The sequence below is a fragment of the Malaclemys terrapin genome, chromosome 14 (genome assembly GCF_027887155.1).
Source record: "Malaclemys terrapin pileata isolate rMalTer1 chromosome 14, rMalTer1.hap1, whole genome shotgun sequence".
NCBI lineage: Eukaryota > Metazoa > Chordata > Testudines > Emydidae > Malaclemys > Malaclemys terrapin.
In genome coordinates, this window is record NC_071518.1 from 42,983,663 (window position 1) to 43,010,097 (window position 26,435).

General features: G+C 46.9%; 1 protein-coding gene across 1 annotated transcript in view; it reads right to left on the reverse strand.

The window, feature by feature from the left end:
• The window catches only part of RFWD3 (ring finger and WD repeat domain 3), a 58,225-nt gene that overhangs the window by 19,273 nt on the left and 12,517 nt on the right, over positions 1-26,435 (reverse strand). Inside the window, exons 7-8 of the mRNA XM_054049314.1 lie at positions 20,823-20,937; positions 5,662-5,890 (exon numbers count right to left, since the gene is read on the reverse strand). Coding sequence (XP_053905289.1) covers positions 5,662-5,890; positions 20,823-20,937 — 344 coding nt within the window. The remainder of the gene's footprint in view (positions 1-5,661; positions 5,891-20,822; positions 20,938-26,435) is intronic.

Below are 26,435 nucleotides of genomic sequence, written 5' to 3' on the forward strand. Positions count from 1 at the left end.
GGTTGGGGTGCAAGAGTGAGGGCTAGGGATGGGGCTGGGAATAAGGGGTTTGGGGGCTCAGGGTTGGGGTCAGGGCTCTGGGCTGGGGATGCAGGCTCTGGGGTGGGGCCGGGGATGAGGGGTTTGGGGTGCAGGAAGGGGCTCTGGGTTTGGAGGGGGCTCAGGGCTGAGGATTGGGGCACAGGTAGCTCCTGGTCAGCGGGGGTGCTAAGGCATACTTCCTGCCTGTCCTGGCACCGTGCACCACACTGCACCCCGGAAGCGGCTCTGCCCAGCTCTCGGCTGCAGGCACAGCTGCCCACCCCACCCCCCAGCTCCCATTGGCCAGGAGCCAGTACTTGGGGTGGCGGTAGTGCCTGGAGCCCCATGCCCGTCCCCCCAGGAGCCAGACCTGCTGCTGGCCACTTCCAGGGCACAGTGCACTGTCAGAAGAGTTAGGGACTAGCCTGCCTTAGCCGGGCAGCACTACCAACGGGACTTTTAATGGCCCGGTTGGTAGTGCTGACCAGAGCCGCTGCAACCCAGTGCCCTACATTCCGCGACCCAGTACTGGGTTGCAACCCGCAGTTTGAAAACCACTGTAGTAAAGTGTGCCTTAATTGCCATAGGAGGTTGGACTTGTTTCAATTGGTAACAGACGTATGCAGTCTGATATCCATTTGAATAGTCTCTGGGTTGAGATCGCTTTGCCCCGAGATTGTTGAGCGATAGATACAAAGAGCTTAAGTGTCTGTCTAAATGGCTTCGTTCTATCGCGATAGAAGGATAACGTTCTATGAACATCAAGCATGTGCATTGCTACCTCAAATGCATTAGCATGTGGTTTTGGGAAGAATGTTGGTAGGTGAATAGGTTCATATAGGTGAAAGGACGAATGCACCTTAGGAAGGAATTTAGGATGTGTACGAAGCGTAACTTTGTCTCTGAAGAAGGTAGTATAAGGAGGTTTGGCCATCAGCGCGCAGAATTCTCCCATGTGTCTGGCAGAGGTAATTGCTACGAAGAAAGCGGTTTTCATGGATAGGTGTAGAAAGGAGCAGGTAGCCAAGGGTTCAAAGGGTTTGTATATCAAAGCTGTGAGGACCAGGTGTAGATCCCATGGCTCAGCTGGTAGTCTTATGTCCAGTGTGACAAAGTTCCTCCTCTATCTTGGTGGGTCCTGCACTTATTGGCGGATTTTCTTGCCTCAGAGATTCACCATGTGGGTTGGGGAACAGCCCAGAGACCTTCCCCTCTGGAAGAACCCACAGTCCAGGTCAATTGGGAGGTTTGGAGGGAACCTGAGCCCGCCCTCTACTCCGGGTTCCAGCCCAGGGCCCTGTGAACTGCAGCTGTCTATAGTGCCTCCTGTAACAGCTGCATGACAGCTACAACTCCCTGGGCTACTTCCCCATGGCCTCCTCCAAACACCTTCCTTATTCTCACCACAGGACCTTCCTCCTGGTGGCTGATAACGCTTGTGCTCCTCAGTCCTCCAGCAGCACACCCCTCACTCTCAGCTCCTTGCGCCTCTTGCTCCCAGCTCCTCACACTCTCACCCTACAAACTGAAGTGAGCTCCTTTAAAGCCTTAATTGATTCTAGCAGCTTCTTAATTGGCTCCAGGTGTCCTAATTAGCCTGCCTGCCTTAACTGGTTTTAGCAGGTTCCTGATTACTCTAGTGCAGCCCCTGCTCTGGTCACTCAGGGAACAGAAAACTACTCATCCAGTGACCAGTATATTTGCCCTCTACCAGACTCCTGTACCCCACTGGTCTGGGTCTGTCACACCGGGTAGAGCGTTTGGATACCTTTGAGAAATCTTTTTGTGACAGGATGGGCAAAAACAGCAGCGTTATTTACCTTGTGGTGGAATGTTGTGATTGCTGCTAGGTGAACCTTTACCAAGCTAAGAGAAAGCCCGGTTATTTTGAGTTCTAGAAGGTAGTCTAGTATCAGAGGGGCGGAAGCCAGAGCGGTGTGTCTGGCAGAACACCAAGTGGTGAACCATTTCAATTTCTGCAGATAGGTAGTAAGTGTGGAGTGTGTCCTGCCATGTAATCAAACTGCCTGGACTTGCTCTAAGCATGCTTGTTTCTCATTAGAGAGCCATTGAGTAGCCATGCTTTGAAGTGATCTGAGCCCAACACTAATCTGAGAAAGCATCTGTGGGCAGGGTGTATAGAGACATGAAAATACGCATCCTGCAGGTCGAAGGCTAAAAACCAATCTCCCTGCTCCAATGCCGGAATGATTGTTGACAGGGTAACCATCCTGAATTTTTGTTTCTTGACTAACCTGTTTAGTTGTCAAAAATCGAGAATAGGTCACCATCCCCCACTTTTCTTTTCGGTCAAGAAATAGTGGGAATAAAATCCCTTCCCAGGGTGTGGAGTGGATACCTGCTTCACTGCTCCTGGTTGTAGAAGATGGTGCACCTCTTGACAGAGCTAGTGTTCGTGAAGGGGTCCCTGAAGAGCGACGGGGAGGAGGGGTGGGGGCATGGAGAGGAAGGGGATAGTATAACCCGATTGGATGATTTCTAGGACCCATTTGTCCATAATGATAGCTTCACAATTGGTAAGGAATGGGAGCAGACTGTTTCCAAAAGGATGGATGATTGCAGTAGGCGCTGGAGTGGGTGGGAGATCTTCTATACCCTCGACCAAAGCTTCAAATCTGCTTGTTTGATGGAGGGGATTGAGGTGCTGCAGATGGTGGGAGGCGGCATCATTGGGTTCTAGGTCTATGGCGTTGCTGTTGTTGTGGATTGTAATGTCTTTGCTGTTGTTCGGTGTAGGAGGGATATCGTGGGCGTTGGTAAGGTTGATATCTGTCTTCTCTCATCCTTGTCCCTCGGCATTCATACACCTGCCACCTTAGTGTGGCACGCGAGTCCTTCATGGTATGTGTCATAACTATAAAGGGAAGGGTAACAGCTCTCCTGTGTACAATACTATAAAATCCCTCCTGGCCAGAGACTCCAAAATCTTTTTACCTGTAAAGGGTTAAGAAGCTCGGATAACCTGGCTGACACCTGACCCAAAGGACCAATAAGGGGACAAGATACTTTCAAACCTTTTGTTTGTGCTCTTTGTTTTGGGGAGAGTTCGCTCTTGGAACTAAGAGGGACCAGACATCAATCCAGGCTCTCCAAATCTTTCTGAATAAGTCTCTCATATTTCAAACTTGTAAGTAAACAGCCAAGCAAGGCGTGTTAGTTTTATCTTTGTTTTCTCAACTTGTAAATGTACCTTTTACTAGGGCGTTTACCTCTGTTTGCTGTAACTTGGAACCAAAGGCTAGAGGGGGGTCCTTTGGGCTCTAAGTTTGATTACCCTGTAAAGTTATTTTCCATCCTGATTTTACAGAGATGATTTTTACCTTTTTCTTTAATTAAAAGCCTTCTTTTTAAGAACGTGATTGATTTTTCCTTGTTTTTAGAGCCAAGGGGGATGGATCTTGATCCACCAGGAGTTGGTGGGAGAAAGGAGGGGGGATGGTTAATTTTTCCTTGTTTTAAGATCCAAGGGGTTTGGATCTGTATTCACCAGGGAATTGGTGAAGAGTCTCTCAAGGCTACCCAGGGAAGGGAATTAGCACATTGGGAGTGGTGGCAGCAGACCAGATCTAAGCTGGTAGTTAAGCTTAGAAGTCTCTGGCCAGGAGGGATTTTATAGTATTGTTCACAAGAGGGCTGTTACCCTTCCCTTTATAGTTATGACAGTACTGGGTTCTTGTTGGTGACCGACTGTGCCACATTGGAGGCAGGCAACTCAAAGCCTTGAGCCTTGGCACCGAAGTCTGCAGCCGCCGACGCACAGTCAGTGCCGAAGATGCCAGGAGAAGTGTATGTGCTGAGCCATGGAGCAGCCAGCACTGACAGAGCTGAAGTTATCAGTGATTGCTTGGAAGATGTGTGCCCCCTGAGAGGGGAGGAAGCCGATCATTTCTTTGCCATTTTTTTTATCCTGTGAGGATTTCGGTGGTGAATTCTGTTGGGAGGAAAACTGCTGGCCCAGATCCAATGCTTGTCTGAGGGACTTTTCCAGGAGGATGAGCTTCAGTCTGAGGTCTCTGTCCTTGTAGGGCCAGACTTTAAGTTTACTACAGTGTATGCATTTTTGGGGTACATAGGATTCCCCCAAACATTGTACGCACTGAGAATGGCCATCAGAGATGGGGATGGAGTCTCTGCAGGTTATGCATCTCTTGAAGCCTGGTGAACCAGGCATATCGGGAGTCACTAACTCTGAGGTAAAGATTTTTTTTTTTTTATAGGAGGGAATAACAAACTTATTTAGATAAGTAACAAAAACTAATTAACTACTAGAACGGTATTTAAATAATGGCTATAAGAGTGAAACTATATATATATATATATAAAGAGAGAGAGAGAGAGAGACCTATCTCATAGAACTGGAAGGGACCCTGAAAGGTCATCAAGTCCAGCCCCTTCCCTTCACTAGCAGGACAAAGTACTGATTTTGCCCTAGATCTCTAAGTGGCCCCCTCAGGGACTGAACTCACAACCCTGGTTTAGCAGGCCAATGCTCAAACCACTGAGCTATCCCTCCCCCCGCTAAACTCTGTCTCTGGCTGGGGATGGTAGAGAAGGAACTGAGGAGCCTGGGCTGTGCACACACTGTTCAAGCACTGAGAGCGTGCAAGGTAGGCACCGCGCATGCGCGAACCGTACAGGAACTGCTGCGAACATCTCTGATCGAAGGCACAGGGACGCACCTTGACCTGAAGAGGAGCACCCACAGGGACATCTCTTGAAGGAGAAGTCTAAGATCCCAAATCATTAACCACATAAAATAATTTATCAGAGGGGTAGCCATGTTAGTCTGGATCTGTAAAAAATGACAAAGAGTCCTGTGGCAGCTTATACACTAACAGATGTATTGGAGCTAAGCTTTTGTGGGTGAATACCCACTTCGTCAGATGAATGTACATTCATCTATAAGGTGCCACAGGACTCTGTCGCTTTATAAAATAATTTGTACTTCAAATGTCATTCAGAGAATGTCAAAGTTCTTTGCAATGAAAGCCGGTATGACTGTGTACCTATTTTACAGACAAGAAATTGCTCAGAGAAGACAAGCAATTTGCCCAAGGTCACACAGCAAGTCAGAAGCAGAGTTATGACTACAACACAAAGGGGTTCCCAGTCCTCTTCACCCACAGGGTAATACTGCCTCTGTACATATACGCACTTAGTTACAAATGTATTCAAAAACAATATTTGAACATCTGTTCCCACATTTACTGGCCAATCCACGCTTCTGAATCTGATGTTTTCTGGATGAGAGATTGCATTTAAAGCTTTTTCCTGATTCCCATAGGTGCATGTCTCCAGCTCTTGCAAGGGAATCCTCTCTGTGAGAAGCATCATACAGGTCTTTCTGCACCCCCAAGGAGGTGGGGTTTCAGAAAGAAGAGGCAGAGCTGTAAAGATCAATTACTGGGAGAGTACAATTACCAGCTGCCAATGGGGAGGTAAATTACACTACTGGGAAAAAGCTGAGTTGGGGTCAGGTGGAATGTGACAGTCATATTAGTGAGGGAATGTCCCCAATCCACAAGGGGGTTGTATGGGTGGGGCTGAGGAATAGGAAGAAAGAGCAGAGAACATTTAACTTTTGTAAGCCAGAGAGTCTTTAATTACTTGCTGACTTACCAGGAATAAGTGTAGCCTGCGGAGAGGGCTGTGACACCACAAGACAGCTCAGTGAGTCACAGTAAGCCATAACCCGGCAGCTCCCTGACTGAGAAACCAGGAAGGCCTTCTCAAAGTGGTATTTGTGCTGGCTCTGACTGGAGGAGAGACCGCCTGGGAAACAGGAACGGGAGCTGCCAGGTTGCTGAGAGGCGCTAGTGGTGTGCTGGGCCATCACTGCTTTCAGCTCCTGAAAAGAAAGGGGACAGAGCTTTACTACTCCACTGCAGTTGTAACTCAGTGTGCTGTGTATTAGGGCTAATCTACACTAGAAGTGCTGCAGCTGTGCCGCTGTAGCGCGTCCAGTGAAGAAGCTCTATGCTGATGGGAGAGAGCTCTCTCGTTGGCATAATAAATCCACCTCCACAAGAGGCAATAGCTATGTCAGTGGGAGAAGGTCTCCCACCGACATAGAGCTATCCACACTGATGCGTAGGTCGGTGTAATTTACTTCACTCAGGGGGGTGGCTTATTCACACTCGAGCAACACAAGTTAGTGGTAGTGTAGACCTGGCCTTCATTTCTGCTTGCAGATCCAGGAGTCTGATACGCCTCACAGGCAGGGATATGGGAACACTACTGTACTCCATTTCCATGCTACTACTGGAGTGCTAGATTTCCAGTTTACTCTGACTGTAAGTACAATAGAAACCTGCAGACTACTCCAGCAAGCTCTGTTGAAATCTTTAGCCAAAATCTCTTAATATTATGTTGTCACGGAGTATTGGGGGACTCAGGGCCCTGCACCCCCGGCTTCCTGCGATTCACCATGACTCTCAGCCAGCCAGTAAAGCAGAAGGTTTATTTGGATGACAGGAATACAGTCCAAGACAGGTCTTGCAGGCACAGACAACAGGGACCCCCTCAGTTAGGTCCATCTTGGGGTCCCCAGGCATCCAAGCCCAGCCCCCCTTGGGAGGTCAGAGCCATCTATGCCCCCCAGCCCTCTCTCCCTGCCTGCTTCCCGCACTCTCCTCCAGCGACCCCTCCCACAGCCTTTGTTCAGTTTCCCGGGCTAAGGAGTCGCCTCCCCTTCAACCCCTTCCTGGGTTCTCATGTTACACACTCAGGTATGCGCCCTCGGGCGCCCTCGGGCAGATCCCATCCTGCAATGCAGACTATCCCAGAACACTCCCCTGTCAGCATTCACAGACCACCGTGAGAACAGGCCCAGTTCGTCACATCTCTCCCCCCTTCGAGACCGAACTGAGCAGGGTCACTTTAGCCAGTGACCCGGGGAAGTTCGAACCTACCCCCGTTCCCATGGATGCCCCCGCATCCCTCCAGTTCCTTGGTGGGAATTACACCAGGCCCCTTCAGTTTCACGCCCCCCCTTAGGTCGGGGTGCTTGATGGCACTCGCAGTTCGCATGTGGGAAGGTTTATGCGGCCTGTGCCCTTTTCCCACCCCCATACCTCTGGGGTTCCAACTGGGCTGTGGTCTTCTCCCAGCGCTCCAGTCTGGAGGTCTGTGCTTTGGGCTCTCTTGGTTTAGAGCCGCCCTTTTAACCTTGGCCACCCTCTGGAAAGGATCCTTTATGCTGGGCAAGGGTCCTAAAGCTGTTTTCCCCTTGTCCCAGGCCTTCCTCCCCCTCTGACAGGGGTCACAGGATCCGCAGTACTGTCGGACAGTAACAAAGACCCCAGGCCAGTAAAAGCTCCGTAGCAGCCTCTGCTGGGTACGCCAGGTTCCCTGGTGCCCTGAGAGGGGAATATCATGGGCCCGGCACAGCAGCTGGCGGCGATACTTCTGGGGTACCACCAGCTGCCTCCTGATCCCCCCTGACTCCATTTCCCCTGGGGGAGCCCATTCTCGGTACAGGAACCCCTTCTCCCACAGGAACCTTTTCCGGCCACCTCGTCCCATGGTCTGTACCGCCTTGAGGTCGGCTAGGTCCCTTATCTTCCGCAAGGAGGGGTCTCTCTGTAACTCGGCCTGGAACTCAGCAGCTGGGACAGGGATGGCCACCTGCTCTTCCTCGCCCGCTGGGCCTGAAGCTGCAGCCTCCCTGAGCCGTGTCCCTGGGCGTTCCCTCCCCACCAGGTTAGGGTCCTGCGCCTCAGGCAAGGCACCCCCCCCAAGGCCAGGGCGCAGTGCCCCTCGCCGGCTCTGACTGCGGGTCACAACCAGTGCCTTTTGGGGGTTGCTTGGCCAGTTCTCCAGGTCCCCCCCCATCAATACCTCAGTGGGCAAATACGGGTGTACCCCCACATCCTTGGGGCCCTCCTTGGCCCCCCACTTCAGGTGTACCCTTGCCACGGGTACTTTGACTGGTGTTCCGCCCACCCCCGTCAGGGTCAGGTAGGTGTTGGGCACCACCTGATCTGGGGCCACCACCTCGGGCCGGGCCAGCGTCACCTCTGCGCCCGTATCCCAGTATCCACTGACCTTCCTCCCATCCACCTCCAGGGGAACAAGGTACTCTCTCCGGAGGGACAGCCCCGCGCCTACCATATAAACCAAAAACCCTGAGTCTGGAGCATCCAGCCCCCTAGAGGAGCTGGCCTGGAGCTCTCCTCCCTCCTTAGCAGGTGGTACTCTGCCAGCCCCTCTTCCCTGGGAATGCTGCCTTTCGCCGGGCTGGGTCTCTACCCAGTTAACCCTCTGTGGGTTCGGTCTGCTCAGTCTGTCCCTGAGCCTAGGGCACTGGGCCCGTATGTGGCCCTTTTGGCCACAGTGGTAGCAGCCCATGTCCCATGGGTCCCCTTGAGTAGGTCGGATGGTCCTGATGCCGGATGCTCCCCTCTGATGGGTTTTTTCTGTATTTTCCCATGGGGAGGTCCCATGGTGACTCTCTCTCTGCGTTGTGGTAGGACTGTTCCTTTGGGACTCCTCCCTTTTATCTCCTGACCGGCTCTTTACAAACTCATCAGCCAGCTGCCCGGCGTGTCGCGGGTTCTCTGGCTTTCTGTCCACCAACCACAGCCTCAGGTCGGATGGGCACCGGTCATACAGTTGCTCCAGTACCAGCAGTTTAATCAGGTCCTCCTTCGTCTGGGCCCCACCAGCCCACTTGCTGGCGTATCTCTCCATGCGGGCGGCTAGTTGCAGATATGAGATCTCAGGGGTTTTATCCTGACTCCGGAACCTTTCCCGGTACATCTCAGGAGTCAGCCCAAACTCTCGTAGCAGGGCCCTTTTGAATAGTTCGTAGTCCCCTTTCTCTGCCTCTCCCAGTTGGCGGTACAATGCCACGGATTTGGGGTCCAGTAAGGGGGTAAGGACCCGGAGTCTGTCCGCGGGGTCCACACGGTGCAGCTCGCAGGCCGTCTCAAAGGCCTCCAGGAAGTCATCCATGTCCTCCCCCTCCTTGTATGGGGCCATGATGCACTTATCAAAGCTCCGTGCAGTCCTGGGTCCCCCCTCACTCACCGCAGCCGGGGGTTCGCTGCCCTTCAATCTCGCCAGTTCCAGGTCATGCTGACGCTGTCTCTCATTCTCCTCCCGTTCATGCTGTCTCTGTCTCTCTTCACGCTGATGCTGTCTCTCTTTCTCCTCCCGTTCATGCTGACGCTGTCTCTCTTTCTCCTCCCGTTCACGCTGATGCTGTCTCTCTTTCTCCTCCCGTTCATGCTGTCTCTGTTGTTCACGATCCTCCAGCTCTCTCAGTTTTAGCTCTTTCTCCCATTCCAGCCAATTCCGCTCCCCGGATGCCGAACGTCGCCGGGAGGATCCTCTGCTGGCCGGCGGGCTTCGCCGGGGGGATCCCCTGCTGGCCGGGGGGGTCACGGCGCCCTCGGTATTTGCTGGGCTCCTCCCCACCCTTCCCCTAGGCATAGGAAGGAGGGGTCTCGGGAAGCCCTCAGCAGCCGGCTGACCACTCCCAGCTGGGACAGACACTGGTGCCTGCGCTGCATTTGCCAGGCTGCTTCCCTGAGACACAGGGATCAGTTCATTCGCGCGATCTTCCGCCTCCAGCTGGGCAATGAGCTGTTCTTTGGTGAGCCTCCCAATGCGCAGCCGCCTCTGCCTGCACAGCTCCACCAGGTCGCTCTTAAGCCGCTTGGCATACATCTTCCTGCTGCCCACTCACCGGCCTGTGTGCTCACAGCTCCCCACAGTTCCCAGGGGGACCCCTAGTGTGCCAGCCCTTCTCGAGGTCACCGCCTCTCTGCCAGGGTCGAGCTGCAGACTCCTCCGCCCCTGGGACCACTCGCTGCGATCCCCTCGGGGGACCCTGTTACTGCAAAAGTCCTTCTCGCTGGTCACACACTCCCAGGGGTAATAACCGTCTCTCTCTCACTCTTCAGCACGCCTGGTCCCCGTCAATCCCCCTTCGTTTTACTGCTCCCCAGTCACTTACCGCAGGAAGCGCCGAGGAAGCGCCGTCCACGGGGTGCAGTAGATCCCACCGCTGCCACCAGTTGTCACGGAGTATTGGGGGACTCAGGGCCCTGCACCCCCGGCTTCCTGCGATTCACCATGACTCTCAGCCAGCCAGTAAAGCAGAAGGTTTATTTGGATGACAGGAATACAGTCCAAGACAGGTCTTGCAGGCACAGACAACAGGGACCCCCTCAGTTAGGTCCATCTTGGGGTCCCCGGGCATCCAAGCCCAGCCCCCCTTGGGAGGTCAGAGCCATCTATGCCCCCCAGCCCTCTCTCCCTGCCTGCTTCCCGCACTCTCCTCCAGCGACCCCTCCCACAGCCTTTGTTCAGTTTCCCGGGCTAAGGAGTCGCCTCCCCTTCAACCCCTTCCTGGGTTCTCATGTTACACACTCAGGTATGCGCCCTCGGGCGCCCTCGGGCAGATCCCATCCTGCAATGCAGACTATCCCAGAACACTCCCCTGTCAGCATTCACAGACCACCGTGAGAACAGGCCCAGTTCGTCACATATGTGTATTAGAACCCAGTAAGAAAAGGAGACCCATGGGCAACACATAAAATCCAATCACCACCAGGTCAACAATGTTTAGAAAAGAATGAGTCACCTAGTACTAAACTCAGAGCAGAATTACAATTAAAAAAACAACCAATTAGAACCAGTTTCAAGAGAGCATCCCAAAAGGAATGAAAATCCTTGGTTTCAATGTTAGAAGTGTCCAGGAATTTCCCACCATGAAAATAGGTCAGTTCCTTCAATCTGCACTACACCCTGGTCTTTATAATCCTAGCCAGCAGAGATTCCAGGAATGATTGAATTTTGTAAGAACCCAAAACTTGTTCACTTTCTCCAAAACCAAAGAACTATGCTTCAAAATGTTCAGTACAGTAGCTCTCAAAAGAGTGACCTTTAATCCAACAAAGGAAGAGCCACTTTCACACTACTGAAATGCAAAGCCTCAGACAGTGTGTTAATATAATAGATGTTCACTGGATAATTTTCCTCCTCACAAAGATCATCCACAGGAAGTGTGAGGGTATGGCCATTTTGAACATTATAACTGACAAGAATGCTGCCCAAATGGTTATAACCCAACCCAAGGTCATGACCACCAGCACTAATCCCATGATGCTATACTATTACATAGATATTTACAAATACCTAAAGCAGACAGATAAAGAGAGATGGGGCCTGCTTTCCACAGCTTGGATAACTTAAGATATACTCCAAATACAGTATACTGTCTGCAAAACAATTAAGCACCATAGAAATGAGATTATAGATTTAAAAATCTCCAAGCTCCTAACGTATGCATTAACGTAGCTTTAATAATTGCACCAACTAATTTCGCTCAAACCAGAACTAGTCAACAGCAAACAGTTCTAAAAAGACAAACATTAAAAGAAAATAGGATTTTCAAGGTCAAACTAATTTATAATTATCTCAAGCCAAAAAAACCTTTTTCCTAAAAGTGTTTGAGAGCTTAAAAATAGGTTTCACTTCACATCTTTCAGAAGCCTTCTCTGATTTGCCTCAAAAACTTTCCAGATTCTACCCCAGCATAAGTCCAAACATGTGACATTTCAGGAGGATTGGAGTAGCAACAGGCAAAGACAGGAAGATTTGGGGAGGGGAAGGAGGCCATAATGATGTTAATGGAAAGTTTAATTTCATCTTTAACTAGAGAGAGCGGTGTCTTTCAGAGAAAGATGCAGGTAATTAAAAAAACAAAAAACAGAAGTGACAAGTTTTCACCACATTAAAGATTTTATTCAAAAGCTCACCAGTTAATTATTTTTAAAGCCAGGAAGATAAGGAAACTAGGGAGGAGAGGGGATTAACCAGATTTCCCACAATAAAAAGATACCTAACCCTTCCTGTCACCTGAGTTGAGCCATTCAGAGAGAGAAAATTTAGTTGAGCAGAAACAATAAAGTGACTGGGAAATGTTCCATCAAATAGTTGATATATTAAAGCAGTGGTCACCAACCGGTTGATCACGATCGACTGGTCGATCCTGGAGACTCTCCCAGTTGATCACTATCTCTGGTGGTGTAATGAGACTGCCCGCTGCCGCTAAGCCAGGGTCCCTGCCTATCCCGGCCCCACTCTACTCCCAGAAGTGGCCCCGGGGGGAGGGGAAGGGGAGGACAGGGGTTTCCATGTGTTGCTCCTGCCTGCAAACACTGCCCCCGCAGCTCCCATTGGCTGGGAATGGGGAACTGTGGCCAATGGGAGCTGTGGGGGTGGTGCCTGTGCAGGGGGGCAGTGCGCAGAGCCATGTGCCCCCGCAGGGGCATGTTGGCCCCTTCCGGGAGCAGCATGGGGCCGGGGCTGCCCGAGGTAAGTGTCGCCCCCTTCAATGGGCAGGTTCTGAATGGCTCTGCAGCATTAAGACCAAGAGTAGCATGAATACAGCAGGCCCAGCATTTCTCTTCCACCACTCAACCTGCAGCCTCCCAGAGCCAGCCCCCTTACCCCCTCCTACATCCCAAGCCCCTGCCCCAGCCCTGAGCCCCTTCCTAGAGCCAGCACCCCATGCCCACTCTTCCACTCCATACCCCCTGCGTCAGCACTGACCCCCTTCCCAGAGGCAGCACCCTGTACCTTCTCCTGCATCCCAACACTCTGCCCCAGCCCGGAGCCCCCTCCTACACCCAAAATCCCTCCCAGAGCCCGCATCCCCTCCTGCACCCCAACCCCCTGCCCCAGGTTCAGCCCGGAGCCCCCTTCCACACTGCAAACCCCTTGGCCCCAGCCCAGAGTCTGCACCCCCTCCCAAACTCCAACCCCCTGCCTCAGCCCGGTGAAAGCGAGTGAGGGTGGAGGAGAGCGAGCGACGGAGGGAGGGGGGGATGGAGTGAGTAAGGCAGGGCTTCAGGGAAGGGGTGGGGTACATCCTGGGCTGCCCTTAAATTCAAAAAGTTATCTTGGGCATAAAAAGGCTGGAGACTATGGTGTTAAAATGTCATCACTGAGCTTAGCATTAACAGATCAATGTGATAAATAGGGGACAGAATTCACACCTCTTAAGAGCTATTGTGGCAGTCTCTGTTTTCAGACTCAGGAAGACAGCACTGCATCAGTTCATATTTGGTTCCCTGCTGGAAGGTTTTTTCCCCCTCCCCACCACCAGGATGTCTAGAAACTTTCAGCAGAATATTTTAAAAATTCAAATCTCAATATTGTGGGGCACAATATATATACCCAGAGGGTTGGCATTTGACACCACTGTTTTAGATGTACATAAGCAAGGTGCTGTATATTCTGTGTCTTGTGCATTGTTTGTAGAATCTACTCCTTGCTACAGAACTGTACTCCACAATTTAAATTTTCATTAAAAACCTCCACACATTTCAAGCCCTTACAGTTATGACAGTAACTCTGAAAATATAAATGAAGCAAGGTCATCGTTTTGAGTCTGAAACAATAGCTTGGGAAGTGTGAGCTGCCCCATTCATCTCAAAGGACTGAAAGCTCTGAAATCTTGTGATGACAATTTAAAGTGTTAACACTAATTACACTGGTCTACAATATTTGAGAAGTCGTCTGCTTCAGAGATAAAATGTGCTATTTATTATGTATTTTGATGTGCTGAATTCAAATATGACAATTAAAACAACTGATTGGCTACTGTTTCTAAGATATTTAAGAATTTACATTTTATGTCTATGTATATTGTGTAGATAGTAGAGTTTTAATCATAAATTGTAAATTGTAAACCTAAGTCTTTTCATGTGTTTATGGTTGCTTTACATGATAATATTTCACCCGTCCTGTTTATGTAACACTTTAAAAATCAGCAAAAGGGTTATATAAATAAAATTTATTATGAAACAAAAGGCAAAAAACTATTATGTACATAGTTTAGTCCTATTCAGTGTCTACTCGGCGCTTCTTGGCTTGTCTCTTGTATTCATTAAATGGAGCATCTCTTGTCACTGTCCAGCAATAGTCTGCAAGCATTGATGGGCTCCATTTGCCCTGATAGCGTTTCTCCATTGTTGCAATGTCCTGGTGAAATCGCTCGCCGTGCTCGTCGCTCACTGCTCTGCAGTTTGGTGGGGAAAAAAATCTAGATGAGAGTGCAAAAAAATGTATCTTTAGTGACATGTCGCAACCAAGGCTTTTGTATGCCTTGAGGAGGTTGTCTGCCTTGTTGTTTCCGAGAAACTTTATTGCCACTAACTGGAAGGCTTTCCATGCCGTCTTTTCCTTGCCACGCAGTGCATGGTCAAATGCATCATCTCGAAGAAGTTCACGAATCTGAGGACCAACAAAGATACCTTCCTTTATCTTAGCTTCACTTAACCTTGGAAATTTTCCACGGAGGTACTTGAAAGCTGCTTGTGTTTTGTCAATGGCCTTGACAAAGTTCTTCATCAGACCCAGCTTGATGTGTAAGGGTTGTAACAAAATCTTCCTGGATTCAACAAGTGGTGGATGCTGAACACTTTTCCTCCCAGGCTCCAATGACTGTCGGAGTGGCCAATCTTTCTTGATGTAGTGGGAATCTCTTGCACGACTATCCCATTTGCAGAGAAAACAGCAGTACTTTGTGTATCCAGTCTGCAGAACAAGCAAGAGAGCAACAACCTTCAAATCGCCACAAAGCTGCCACTGATGTTGGTCATAGTTTATGCACCTCAAAAGTTATTTCCTGTTGTCATAGGTTTCCTTCATATGGACTGCATGACCAACTGGAATTGATGGTAAAACATTGCCATTATGCAGTAAAACAGCTTTAAGACTCGTCTTTGATGAATCAACGAACAGTCTCCACTCATCTGGATCGTGAACGATGTTGAGGGCTGCCATCACACCATCCATGTTGCAGGCTACAAGATCACCTTCCATGAAGAAGAATGGGACAAGATCCTTTTGATGGTCACGGAACATGGAAATCCTAACATCACCTGCCAGGAGATTCCACTGCTGTAGTCTGGAGCCCAACAGCTCTGCCTTACTCTTGGGTAGTTCCAAATCCCTGACAAGGCCATTCAGTTCACCTTGTGTTATGAGGTGTGGTTCAGAGGAGGAGGATGGGAGAAAATGTGGGTCCTGTGACATTGATGGTTCAGGACCAGAAGTTTCATCCTCTTCCTCGTCTGACTCAAGTGAGAATGATTCTGGTGCATCAGGAACCGGCAGACCTTCTCTGTGGGATACTGGGCGTATAGCTGATGGAATGTTTGGATAATGCACAGTCCCCTTTTACTTCTTTGACACACCTTTCCCAACTGGAGGCACCATGCAGAAGTAACATGATCTGTTGGCTCTCTCCAAATCATTGGCACTGCAAAAGTCAGATTTCCTTTTCCTGTTCAACCACTGGTGAATATTTGTTGCACAAGTGTTGCAGCATATGTGTGGGGCCCACCTCTTGTCCTGATCTCCAATTTTGCAGCCAAAATAAAGGTGAGAGGCTTTCTTAACCATAGTGGTTATACTGCACTTTTGTGATGCAAAAGTCACTTCACCACAAACACAGCAGAAGTTATCTGCACTGTTCACACAAGTACGAGGCATCTCTGCTCACTTTGGCTAAACAGAAATGTGTCCCTTTGCAAAATCAAACACTGACAAATAAGAGAGCACGACACTGTACGATTTCTAGAGCTGATATAGGGCAATTTGTTCAGCAGAGTGATGTAAGCTTCGTTATGATTGCATCATCCATGACTTCTAGGAATAACATGATGCAATTCATATCATGTACGACGCAATACCAGCTTCAGATTGCATCATTCATTGTTCTGCCTAAAAAGCAAGTACTGTCCAAACCCAGTCATAGATTTATTCATAGATCCAGTCAAAGATGTATTTTAGTCATTTCTGGTTTAAATTGAGATCCCTTCCCTTTATAACTCACTTATCCTCCGCCATTCCCAAGTCAAGGGTCGTATATACTGACTCCATCGCATATCTTGAAAACTAGAGCCAATCAACAATTTTGAGCATCATTTTCGTTCTCAGTGACCCAGAATTAGTAAAGTTTGACTACATTTATTTCAGAAGCATTTTGGCTGTAGAGCAGTGTTATTTAAGTGCTGATATTTTAGCACAAAATATCCAGATGGCATGCTTAATTCCACACTCCCACATACATATTTTCTGATTTACAAATTAGACTGCTGCACAATTTTCAGTCTGCCACAGAATCCAGGAATCTTGCTAAAGAATTAAGTTTCAGCTTGCCACGGTGAACAAGGGGCTATGCAATTAAGGTAGCCTTTTCTTACTGTAAATGCACAAGCAGCTAATCCTTTTAATTAGAACTTCACAAAATGTTATTATATACAGTGGTTAAACTACAATAAAAGCCAAGATGAGTGCACATATGCACTCAGGAACTCGATTTTAACACCAGAAGTATGACTTTATAAAAACTGAAATGCTTAAGAATTTCTATTTAAATAGTACTCTCTATTTTAGAATCTTAGAAAATTCTATTTAAATAGTACTCTCTATTTTAGAATCTTAGAAAATTCTAATACCAAATCTAATCTATTACTGTAAAGGGTTTCAACACTGATTTTGATAATGCAGTTTAAAATGATGGATATCAGCAACAAAAAACTAGCTTATACAGTAACTTTAAAAAGGGGAAATGTATATTAGTTTCCATTAAGATTCCTATAAGTATATGACATTGTCCTATATCTACTGGTTTTGTACCAACTATATTTCCCCAAGAAACTTCCATGCAGTTAGAGAATTTTCTATTATTGAATATATTCTTTATATTTTTAAATAGATTCATAATAAGAGCTTCTGTGTTTACATTATACTTAATTTTTATAAGCTTAATTACATCATAGCTTTTTATGCCATTTAGATACGTCAGTAACACTATTCTTATTAAAATACAAGTTGCATATTTCACTACATAATCTCAAATTAAACATATAGCACTCTTCAGAGAATATCAGGGTTGAAAGGGACCTCAGGAGGTCACCTAGTCCAACCCCCTGCTCAATCCCCAGAAAGATTTTTACCCAAGATCCCTAAATGGCCCCACAACCCTGGGTTTAGCAGGCCAATGCTCAAATCACTGAGCTATCCCTCCCCATCTTATTCCATATACTCATAGTATAAGGCTACACAAATCACATAGGACTCCCATTCTGAACTTTCCGCCAAATGAATGAAGTGAAGGATAAATATTTACTGCACTTTAATGTTGGTGTGTAATTTTAGACACTTTGATGCCACAGTGAAGAATGTAGTATAAATACTAAGATATGGCTTGAGTATGTGTGGTAATTAATCTGTATAGTATTTCTGACACTTATCCTATTGGCGCTGTTAGTCTGTATGCTTCGTCAATGTAAAAACTCAACAGAACTGCAGAAAGACATTGTACTGTGGAATCTAGAGATTTACTGCACCCATGATTTTCCTTGATCAGTGTCCATGGTGAACCAGATCCTCTCATTAGCTCATATGTGACATGCAATCTGACATAGGAATTCAGCCAATTAATTTGTGAAGCCTTGTGTCATGGTCATGTTGGCAGACTGTAGCACCGCAGGTGCCACCTAATCCCACAGATATGCCTGACTAACCTAATTGCCTTCTATGAGGACATAACTGACTCTGTGGATGAGGGGAAAATAGTGGATGTATTATTCCTTGACTTTAGCAAAGCTTTTGATACGGTCTCCCACAGTATTCTTGCCACCAAGTTAAAGAAGTATGGGCTGGATGAATGGACTATAAGGTGGATAGAAAGCTGGCTAGATCGTCGGGCTCAACGGGTAGTGATCAACGGCTCCATGTCTAGCTGGCATCCAGTTTCAAGTGGAGTGCCCCAAGGGTCGGTTGTGGGGCCGGTTTTGTTCAATATCTTCATTAATGATCCGGAGGATGGCGTGGACTGCACTCTCAGCAAGTTTGCAGATGACACTAAACTAGGAGGAGTGGTAGATATGCTGGAGGGTAGGGACAGGATACAGAGGGACCTAGACAAATTAGAGGATTGGGCCAAAAGAAACCTGATGAGGTTCAACAAGGACAAGTGCAGAGTCATAGAATCATAGACTGTCAGGGTTGGAAGGGACCTCAGGAGATCATGTAGTCCAACCCCCCGCTCAAAGCAGGACCAATCCCCAGGCAGATTTTTGCCCCAGATCCCTAAATGGCCCCCTCAAGGAGTGAACTTACAACCCTGGGTTTAGCAGGCCAATGCTCAAACCACTGTCCTGCACTTAGGACGGAAGAATCCCATGCACTGTTACAGACTAGGGACCGAATGGCTAGGAAGCAGTTCTGCAGAAAAGGGCCTAGGGGTCACCATGGACGAGAAGCTGGATATGAGTCGACAGTGTGCCCTTGTTGCCAAAAAGGCTAACAGCATTTTGCGCTGTATAAGATGGGGCACTGCCAGCAGATCGAGGGACATGATCATTCCCCTCTATTCAACATTGGTGAGGCCTCATCTGGAGTGTCCAGTTTTGGGCCCCACACTACAAGAAGGATGTGGAAAAATTGGAAAGAGTCCAGTGGAGGGCAACAAAAATGATTAGGGGGCTGGAGCACATGACTTAAGAGGAGAGGCTGAGGGGGGATTTGATAGCTGCTTTCAACTACCTGAAAGGGGGCTCCAAAGAGGATAGATCTAGACTGTTCTCAGTGGTACCTGATGACAGAACAAGGAGTAATGGTCTCAAGTTACAGTTGGGGAGGTTTAGGTTGAATATTAGGAAAAACTTTTTCACTAGGAGGGTGGTGAAGCACTGGAATAGGTTACCTAGGGAGGTGGTGGAATCTCCCTCCTTAGAGGTTTTTAAGGTCAGGCTTGTCAAAGCCCTGGCTGGGATGATTTAGTTGGGAATTGGTCCTGCTTTGAGCAGGGGGTTGGCCTAGATGGCCTCCTGAGGTCCCTTCCAACCCTGATATTCTCTGATTCTAAGGAGAGTATAAAACAGGAGAAATTCAAAAAGCAAAGAACAAAAACAAAAGTGAAACTAAGTGGAAGGTTGAATAAAATACTTGTATCCCTTGATACAGCAAGAAATGGGTTGACAATGGAACAGGTTATAAGCAGGCCTGGATGGATTTGATTTTTAAAACGATAAGTGTTAGTAAATGTTGATTTCACTGTACACGCCAACTGACAAAATATTTCCATCGATAATCAAAATATACAGATAAGTAAACTAAGAAAAATGCTACTTGAGAACTCATTGATTTAAGAATATTTACTTTATATATTATGACATGTGGTGTAGACAATCTGGATTTTAGAAGTTTTTGAATCTCAAGGTCTGTCATTAAATATTGTTCGATCCTCAATTTCCCACAACTGTGACAATGTAAACAGGCAAAAATCAAAAACAATGCTTTATAATTTCAGCTGATATCAATGTTTATTTTTAACAAAATAAAAATGAAATTCTGCCAAGCCTAGTAACAAGGATACAGCACTGGTGAAAGATGCCAAATAGCACAACAGCTGAAAGTCTCAATGAACCTTCCCATTCTCTACAGCAGGGGTGGGCAAACCTTTTGGCCTGAGGGCCATATCTGGGTATCGAAATTGTATGGCGGGCCATGAATGCTCACGAAATTGGGGGTTGGGTTGCAGGAGGGCAGAGGGCTCTGGCTGGGGGTGCAGGCTCTGGGGTGGGGCTGGGGATGAGGAGTTGGAGGTGCAGGAGGATGCTCCGGTCTGGGACCAAGGGGTTCGGAGGGGGATCAGGGCTTGTGCAGGGGGTTGGGGCATGAGAGGGTGTTGGAGGGAAGGATCCAGGTGGCGCTTACCTCAAGCAGCTCCCAGAAACAGTGGCATGTCCCCCCTCCGGCTCCTATGCGGAGGTGCGGCCAGGCAGCTCTGCGCGCTGCCCTGTGCATAGGCGCCGGCCAATGGGAGCTGCGAGGGTGGTACTTGGGGTGGGAGCAGCGTGCGGTGCCCCCTGGCTGCCCCTACGCGTAGGAGCTGGAGTGGGGACATGTCGCTGCTTCCGGGATCCATGCAGAGTGGGGCAAGACCCTGACCCTGCTCCCCAGCTGGAGCAGGGCTAGCCCCAGACCCTATTTCCTGATGGGAGCTCAAGGGCAGGATTAAAACGTCTGGAGGGCCAGATGTGGCCCCCGGGCTGTAGTTTGCCCACCTCTGCTCTACAGGAAACCAGTACAGCCTTTTCAGCAACAGCAATTGCTGCAGGTGATAAGATATCAGAATGTTATATAATTTTAGACTAAACCTGGAAAGGAACAGATCACCAGGCATCTCTGCAGCCTAGAGTTTGTTCTCACTAATTCTGCAATCTGTAAGTACGAGGAGACAGTGATGTCTCTAAACAGCTCTTCCCGCAGCAAACAGCCTGCAGTAATAAACTGGTCATATTGTGATTATACCAGAAGAGAGAGTGCTGACTCCTGACCTGGTTTCAGCAAAGACGGAAGAACCTATAGGACACAGTCCAAAAGAAATCTAAACTATTAAAACCCATTACCAAAATCACACTAGAAAGTTATGTCAGAAAAGTAAAATGTTCACCGTAAACATTCACTTTAATGGTTATATGAGTAATAGCATGCGAGTTCAGAATTAAATGCTCAACTATAATTAGTGAGGAATTATACTTGCAGAAAACCTTAAACATTAATGAATAATGAACAGTGATGAAATTGGAAGCTGTGTGTTTGTGTTGACGATATTTTATCTTGCTTGGAAGAACACACACAAGCTCGCTCAGACTAAACATGGAAGGAAGGCACATCATGGAAGGAAGGCTGAAGAGAAGGAGGCAATGAAGAGCCCATCACCAATGGGCAACAGCTGAACTTACCTGAATTTGCTTGCGAAGTTTACTGCATTCATCTGTCAAGACCTGCAGCTGAAGGCGGCTCTGTGCGGATTCCAATTCCGCCTGTCTCCGCAACATCTGCTCCTTTTCTAAAGAGCTAAATAGAGGAGAAAAGAAGAAATGATCATGACTGGACACAACTTAGGATGTTCCTCTGGGCTGCAGCTCTATCACCAGTGTAGGTTAAAACACAGCCATAAATAAATAAATAAATAAATAAATGGAGATATCCTATCTCCTAGAACTGGAAGGGACCTTGAAAGGTCATTGAGTCCAGCCCCCTGCCTTCACTAGCAGGACCAAGTACTGATTTTGCCCCAGATCCCTAAATGGCCCTCTCAAGAATTGAACTCACAACCCTGAGTTTAGCAGACCAATGCTCAAACCACTGAGCTATCCCTCCCCCCCGCTCAGGTAAACTTAACAACACTTTCAGAAAAACCCACTTAGTGGTCTTGCACTCTTTATCGCCTTGCTTTGCCTCCCGGCCATTAGCAGGTAGCCAGTTATTGTGGGTTGTTGTTTTTTTTTTTTTAAACAGCTTTCTCATCCAAGTTCCCCTCCTAATGATTTATTGGAGGTGAATAGCAGAGGGGCCTTAGTTATGCTCTCAGTTATGCATAACAGCAACTGTGACCTTTTATCTAGTGGTTCACAAGGACTGTTCTATTACTTTTTTAAAGACAGATGAGCCCTTTCCATCAACCACAAAATAAAAAAGCTAATATGGAGGAAAAAAACATTCTGTACATTTCTTATGTAAGAATTCAACAGGTACTGAATATTAACAAGGCTACAATACAGCCAGACACTGACTTGTAATAATACCATGAGCCTCAGGTCCTGTTTTTTAATTACAAGTGACTCTAATACTACACAGCAGGAAGATGTTACTAATACAGCTACATCAGAAAATACAGATACTGTTGTGATGCCTAAGACCTTCTCCAGAGAAGTCATAAACCACCTCTCAGACTAATCTATGCCATGTTGTATATTTAGTGATAGAAGTTTTGACAGTAACACATTTGTAACTTTTCTTTTAAGTGTCCTTTACATAAAGGGGGAGCAAGTATGTAGCATATAGGAATAGAGTAGTATCCCTTTAAATAATTTGGGAGTTTTTAGTGCTGCTGTGTTCTGTTTCAGAAGCTGCTACAAACTAGTCAGAGCAGCAGTATATGCAAACATAGGCTTGCATGTTTGCATCTGTTTAGTAAACACAATTATGTGGGACCTAACTGCACCCCGTGGTTGTGTCATATGATTTTTGTTGTGTAAAAAGCAAAATACAACTGCGTTTGTTTTAGTATCGGGGCTGATATTAAGGAAGTTTCCATTACAAACATCTGTAGCGAATATCTATATTGATGATATGAGTTACATATCATAGAATCACAGAAGATTAGAGATGGAAGAGACCTCAGGAGGTCATCTAGTCCCACCCCCTGCTCAAAGCAGGACCAACCCCAACTAAATCATCCCAGCCAGGGCTCTGTCAAGCGGGGCCTTAACAACCTCTAAGGATGAAGATTCCACCACCTCCCTAGGTAACCCATTCCAGCGCTTCACCACCCCCCCTAGTGAAATAGTGTTTCCTAATAGCCAGCCTAGACCTCCCCCACTGCAACTTGAGACAATTGCTTCTTGTTGTCATCTGCCACCCCTGAGAAGAGCCGAGCTCCATCCTCTTTGGAACCCCCCTTCAGGTAGTTGAAGGCTGCCATCAAATTCCCCCTCACTCTTCTCTTCTGCAAACTAAATAATCCCAGTTCCCTCAGCCTCTCCTTATAAGTCATGTGCCCCAGCCCTCTAATCATTTTCTTTGCCCTCTGCTGGACTCTCTCCAAGTTGTCCACATCCTTTCTGTAATGGGGGCCCCAAAACTGGACGCAATACTTCAGATGTGGCCTCACCAGTGCCAAATAGAAGGGAATAATCACTTCCCTCGATCTGCTGGCAACACTCCTAATAATGCAGCCCAATATGCTGCTATAGGTTTCTTGGCAACAAGGGCACATTGTTGACTCATATCCAGCTTCTCGTCCACTGTAATCCCCAGGTCCTTTTCTGCAGAACTGCTGCTTAGCCAGTCAGTCCCCAGCCTGTAGCAGTGCATGGGATTCTTCCGTCCTAAGTGCAGGACTCTGCACTTGTCTTTGTTGAACCTCATTAGATTTCTTTTGGCCCAATCCGCCAATTTGTCTACGTCCCTCTGGACCCTATCCCTACCCTCCAGCTTATCTACCTCTCTCCCCAGCTTAGTGTAATCTGCAAACTTGCTGAGGGTGCAATCCATTCCATCCTCCAGATCATTAATAAAGATGTTGAACAAAACTGTCCCCAGGACCGACCTCTGGGGCACTCCGCTTGATACCGGCTGCCAACTAGACATCGAGCTGTTGATCGCTACCCGTTGCACCTGACGATCTAGCTAGCTTTCTAGCCACCTTATAGTCCATTCATCCAATCCATTTTTTTTTTAACTTGCTGGCAAGAATACTGTGGGAGACAGTACCAAAAGCTTTGCTAAAGTCAAGGTATATCACATCCACCGCTTTCCCCATATCCACAGAGCCAGTTATCTCATCATAGAAGGCAATCAGGTTGGTCAGGCGTGACTTGCCCTTGGTGAATCCATGTTGACCGTTCCTGATCACCTTCCTCTCCTCCAAGTGCTTCAAAATTGATTCCTTTAGGACCTGCTCCATGATTTTTCCAGGGACTGAGGTGAGGCTGACCAGTCTGTAGTTCCCCGGATGCTCCTTCTTCCCTTTTTTAAAGATAGGCACTATGTTTGCCTTTTCCAATCGTCTGGAACCTTTCCCGATCCCCACGAGTTTTCAAAGATAATGGCTTTTAGATACATGGATATGTATCTAGAGGTCGAAGAACAGCTTTACTCAATTTGAGAAATCAAATATGAACATAAACATAAGACCAACAGCACATATGTGCAAGGGGGCAGAGATAAGGATGTGTATTCTATCTTAACTTCTATGTTCCTACCCTGGCACTCTGAGCCTAACGAAAGAGGAATTCAGATATCTTGGATGGATTGCAATTACACTGAAAGGAAGGCACCAGTGAAATAGGGGGGAAGAGGAGACGTGAATGGTCAGTGGAAGAGGGTGGCAGAAGCAGGAAAGGTACAGCCTATAGGGAAGATTTTCGAAGACACAGTTAGTCTTTCAGTGGGAGTTAGAAGCCTGATAGTCATTTGTTTTATTTAAAATCTCCCCCCTACCATGTTTTGCAACATCACATCCAGTGTTCACAATGAATTATAACATTACAGGGATTAAAGACACAGCATCATGCAATGGCATGTGTGACACATGGCCAGAAAGGGATAAGCATCCTGCAGGATAAATTACCTAAATTCAACTTTTAGGGACATATTGGTAAATAATGTTTGTGTTTTTACATAATATATTGTTAGAGGTTAACAATGTAACAGTTCCTGTCTATGCGATATCACTGTATTGATCTCTCTTTGAAATGTATAGCAAATCACCTGCGAATGGTGGAAAAAAGGCAATTGCTTTATGTTAATTCATGTAGCTAATTACCAGTGATGCTTAGGAAATCGGTCTACTTCAAAAATCTCAATGATTGCTTATTGTTCGCCTAAGGACTCTGTGCTGTCAAGAGAAGGTCTGGAACTGTATAAAGGTCTCTTGGGTCCTGATCCTTTTTATCTCAGATTTGCTTGATGCTTTATGCAGGGGAAGCTTGAGTTATAAGACTAAGATCTCCAGTCCCACCTGGATCACCCTGATATAAACACTGGACTATAACCTATTGACTAATTCTGAAAGAACTCGTTGCAACTACAAAATTCACCATTTCCACTATGAAACTAATCTCAGAACTGTACTCATGTCTGTCTGTATACTGATCTTGTAACCAATATTCACTCATTTCTTTTTTAATAAATTTTAGTTTAGTTAATAAGAATTGGCTGTAGCATGCATATGGATAAGATTGAAAAACACCTCTATCCCAATATAACGCTGTCCTCGGGAGCCAAAAAATCTTACCGCGTTATATCGAACTTGCTTTGATCCACCAGAGTGCGCAGCCCCGCTCCCCCGGACCGCTGCTTTACTGCGTTATATCCGAATTCGTGTTATATCGGGTCGCATTATATTGGGATAGAGGTGTATTCATTAACTTGGGAAGTAATATGTCCAATCCTTTGGGATTGGTAGACTTTTTTATATGATGAATAAGATTTTCAGTAATCCTCATCCTCACCTATTTCGGTGTCTGGATAGAAGCCCAAGGCTGGGTTGCTATAAGGGAACTGTGTTTCGGCTTCTGTGAAACAAGTCAGGTATTATAGAAGCTGTTTTGTGTTGGCTTGGTAAACCTAAGTATTGGACTATCCACCAGCTTTGGAGATTGGCTGCCCCATTCTTTGCAATTTGCTCTAATTGAGTAACCTCAGTGTGGCCCTCCCAGGACCCCGATCACAGAATGCCAGTTAAAATATTTATTTTTGCTGCTGAAAATTTCTTCCTCACCCATTTCTGATTAGCACTTAGGATAACATAGGACAGCTATATTAGGAGATAATGAGGTCACTTGGAAGTTTCACCATGGTAGTGGTATTTTAAGTAAGTACTGAGTTGAAAAAAGTTTGAAACAGTTTCCTGAAAGGAGAAACAATCTAAGGAAGCTGAAATGATGTTTTGCTCAGCAATACTAAGATTTAGGAAGGACCTGGGATTCTGCAACCTTTAACCTTTATTGGATTTTATTATACTATTTGTAGTTGCGTATAACAGAAAATTTTACACTGTACATGAAGTTATACCATAGAAATTTCAAGTATAAAGGGGGAGGGGATAGCTCAGTGGTTTGAGCATTAGCTTGCTAAACCCAGGGTTGAGAGTTCAATCCTTGAGGGAGCCACCTAGGGATCTGGGACAAAAATCAGTACTTGGTCCTGCTAGTGAAGGCAGGGGGCTGGACTCAATGATCTTTCAGGGTCCCTTCCAGTTTCATGAGATAGGTATATCTCCATATATTATTATTATCCTGGTTTTTGGTTTATAATGAATTCTAAATGTTCAGCTTAGATGTATTCAGACTGACTACAAAATAATTTCCATATCATATTACATTTTTGACAATGAGATGAGACCACTTTTTAATGCATACGTAAAGAGATAGCAAAGTTAAAGTCTACTGTTCACCCTCACTGCATTTCTGGACAAGGTGTTTCATTTCTCATGTAAAGATGAATTAGTTTGTTTGGGATTTTTTTGGAAGGACTTGGCACATTCTTGGCTCATTCTTCAGCTGTGGAGTTTTAACGTATACCACCTAAGCTTGCTTTAGTCAGCTCTCAGTTCAATGTGCAAGGACACAAAACCCTTCATTCCAGATAACACATGCTGAATACAGCATGATCTCCATATTTAAGGCAATCCATAATACTGGCACTTGCCGTTAAGACAGTGCATACCCAGTTTCAGGGAGCATAGCTGAAAAAAGGTCTAGGTAAGAGTCAGGCTGCATTAAATCAGTCTTCTTGATTATGCATGTACATGTGGGACAGAGACGATACATCTGAGGTGCATGCTC